The sequence below is a fragment of the Pundamilia nyererei genome, unplaced genomic scaffold (assembly GCF_000239375.1).
Source record: "Pundamilia nyererei isolate P.nyererei 1_Seehausen unplaced genomic scaffold, PunNye1.0 scaffold00104, whole genome shotgun sequence".
Lineage (NCBI taxonomy): Eukaryota > Metazoa > Chordata > Actinopteri > Cichliformes > Cichlidae > Pundamilia > Pundamilia nyererei.
In genome coordinates, this window is record NW_005187505.1 from 1,599,520 (window position 1) to 1,603,163 (window position 3,644).

General features: G+C 40.5%; 1 protein-coding gene across 8 annotated transcripts in view; it reads left to right on the plus strand.

Moving 5' to 3' along the window:
- ppfia2 (PTPRF interacting protein alpha 2) overlaps positions 1-3,644 on the plus strand; it is a 177,193-nt gene that overhangs the window by 129,650 nt on the left and 43,899 nt on the right. For all 8 annotated transcript variants that reach the window (XM_005740848.1, XM_005740849.1, XM_013912873.1 and 5 more), the window contains one exon: positions 766-840. In XM_005740848.1, the coding sequence (XP_005740905.1) occupies positions 766-840 (75 nt within the window). The remainder of the gene's footprint in view (positions 1-765; positions 841-3,644) is intronic.

Below are 3,644 nucleotides of genomic sequence, written 5' to 3' on the forward strand. Positions count from 1 at the left end.
GGCTCCACCCCCTAATTATCATATTATAGTATATTATAATGTACATGGATAGATAAAACATTTAAGACCAGATGATACTAACAGTGCTTTATTTTCCTTTTGTGTGATTTCATGCTATCATTTTCTAGTTTTAAGCCTTTACATGTCGCACTCAGTGTTTCTCCTCACATCCCGCTGATTTATGACCTTAGCCTCCTGTGTAATATCAGCACTCCCCCTGTAATCCATTCATCCCCCCCCCCGAAAGCCAACATTTATAACACATGTCCAACGTCCACATTGTTTAAGGTAATATAAGCTCAGGCAAATGGGGTCCCGTGTTGGAACAATATCCCAGAGTGGACACAGAGGATCAGCCTCATCTCATATCTGGTGCACACTCACAATGTGTTGCAAGTAATTGTTCCATCACAGCCATGATGAACCTAAAAGAGACAAAGGGAGAAGTGTAGAAGGGGAATCTCCTCTCCGCAAATGGTGCTTTTAAAGCAGTAAGAGCCGTATAATGCTACTTTGAAGCCCCAGCAAAGTGGTGTTGTAAGGCTAAGGGAGGAAAAGAGGATAGCACCTTCTGATGTGTTAACCCTTGCTTTCCTGGACTGGGATTTTAACAGCGGTGAGAGAGGAAGCTAATGATTGCGTTTTTCAGCTTGGCTCTTTTAAGATCAGTCCATCCCAGTGGAATTAAGTGCAGTGAAGGCTTATAACAGTGCCCATCACAAAGGATCTACAGACAGATTGTGATTCATGTTTTGTGATTTTCAGGTAAGAGAGAGACTACGAGTGTCACTGGAGAGGGTGTCTGCCTTGGAGGAGGAGCTCACAGCAGCCAATCAGGAGGTAATAACCACCACACTCACCAGTAACTACATTAACTGCTTGCTAATGCAGATGTCTTATAAGCAACCAAATGCTTTAAGGCATATGAAAGAAATGTGATGAAAGTGACTTTGAATGTGGCAGATGGGCCAACCTGAGTATTTCAACTGCAGATCTACAAGAATTTTCACACACAACAGTCTCAAGGGTTTACCTCTCTGGGCAGAAATGCTAGAGGAGAATGGCTAGACTAAAAAGTCGGAACCTTATGTTGAAATTTAAAGCAAAAGACCACAGGGGTTCCAATGCAATGCTAACAAGCTGTGACTAATGGCCACGGTGTAGAATAATGAATATTGTGATATTTTTAAACACACTTTTTGTTGTTTGTGTTGTCAGACAATGCATCATCAGTGATTATGGATTAAAACAAGAATGAATGGGCTGAAATTCCTGGAACCCCAGACTATGGTTTGTTGGTTGTTTTCATACCAATGCATAGTGTCTGACTTGAGATAGATTAATAGCTTTCTTCATCAAAGGAACACTTAGTAGCATATAGACGAATGGGACAAAGAAAAATTATATTCTTTAACAAGGAATTAAAGACTTTGACTATTTTATTAATCCTTTGCATAAAAGGCATCAGGAAAAGCAAGCATTTCTAATTTGGAAAACAAATACTATTGTTTCATTTAAGTCATTCCCATCAGACAAATGCATGTCTTTTAAGCTTTTTAAGGATTCTGCAAACATGCTCAGTAAACATAATTTTGAACATGCAGAGTTAATGTGATGAACAAGCATTTTTATTTATTCCAATTGCAATGTTTTTTACTCAACCCATCCAATCTTTAAGCATCTAAACCTAAAAAACGACTTAATGTCAAAGTAAAAACCGAGTAAAAACTAACTTCAAAGCACAAAGTTTCCACATGGGAAACTTTGGTCTATAAAATTGTGACTTACTTAATTTTATAGCACTTAAATTTATCTGCATCTTAAAAATCACTGCTGGTGTATGAAGGCACAGACGCTGACAAGCAATCTGTCCGATGCCAACAGTGAAGAGAAATATTTCACACTTTGAGATGGGAATGTGCTGAAATAACAGAAAATATATGCTGTTCATGTATTAAACATGTAGATACTATTTATATATACATGCAGTATCTCAAGACTTGTGTTGAGTTGCATATTCCGAACAAACATAACATATATACAGGAACATATACTACTTGTTTACGTGGATGCAAACCTAATACATACTGTGATGTGTCCTGAATTTTGTATCTGCTCTGAAACCCAGAAACATTTACGGTACCTCGACAGGCTTCACTCTACCTCATCTTATGCTTATCAGTGGCTGCGGCGAAGCACTGACAGTACATCGGCCACTGTTTCCTTGGTGGCCTTTCCATCTTCACCTCCTAGTTCGGGCTAGAGTAGGATTTGCACTGCAGATGGTCCTGTTCCAGCTGAGGAAAAACCCTCGGGCTGCCACTTCACAGCCTGTCAGACATGCCAGCCTGACACTCGGGCCTGGCGTAAAAGTCACTAAAAGGAGGAGAAGAAGAAAAAGATGGGAATGAAAAGCAATAGGGGGAATGGTTGGGAGGCGTGTGGCGTGGGTGGAAGGACAGACGGAAATCTAGTGTGAGAGGAGAGAGAGGGGGTAAGGATGGGGGAAAAAAAAGAGGCATAGAGAGGCAGAAGACACAAATAGACATGGCAGGTGGGATGCAGAGGCAGATCGTGTGTGGAGGTATGTGTATTAATGAGAGTGCAGGGCTCCACTTGGTCGGAGCACCTCTGAAAGAAACCGAAGGACAGAAAAAGTGAAGCTGTAATGATATGTTTTGATGGCGAGTAAAGTCGCTAGGGGTCAAAACCCAAGATTTGATAGTGTGCGATCTACCAGACAAGGAGAGAATTGTAGAAAAGATTGAAAACTTAAAAAAGTAAACCTAAAGGCCAGCGGTACCTAAATTCTTCTCTTTTTCTCTTTGACAGTTTTTCCTGAAGTCTTGTTTTTTAACTGCAGAAACTCTGACAGACATCTCAGCAGCACCTTGAAATATTTCTCACATCACACTTCCAAGCTTATAAAGACCATACAGTATTTCTGTGTGGCTGTCCCTCTCTAATGGTTAACACAACACTTGTCAGAGCTGCGGACAGATGAGTGATTAGACCTTGAGGTGATGGAGGGTGGAGGTGGTGGTGGAGAGGATGGTTAAACCGGCTTTGCCGAATAAAAATGTCCACGCTTAAGAGGCTCCAGGGAGGCAGCCGGATCCGTGAGCCCGCAAACTGGTAATTGATTTGAGATGGAGGTCTATTATGAGTCCCATTTCCCTCCAGGAATTTAGACAATGTGTCCATGCTTGAAGAAATCAGCAGCCTTTAACCTCATGCAGTCACAGGTGTTTAAGTGGCCCCACACTGATTGCTGCTAGTGATTGCAGTTCTATCTGTGGAGCATTTTGGTATCTATCTGAGGATGAATTGTTGCTTACCAATTATTTGATGTTAATCAAAACAGACATATTTTTAAGACACTGTTAAATTCCCAAAGGTAGCTCAATAGCTCATTTGAATCTATCACAACCATACAAGATCAAGGCAGATAAAATAATATGTATCAAATATTATTTTATGCAGTCATACCAGATTCTTAGCAACTCAACCCTAGTTACACGTGGTGATTGACCATTTGTAACTTTCAGAGGCTTAAAATGAAATTGACTAATGAGCTATTTTATGGTCATGTGAAGTCTGTTCCTTCATTATTGTTGAAGGAACAGGGAACATTATTTGGCAAA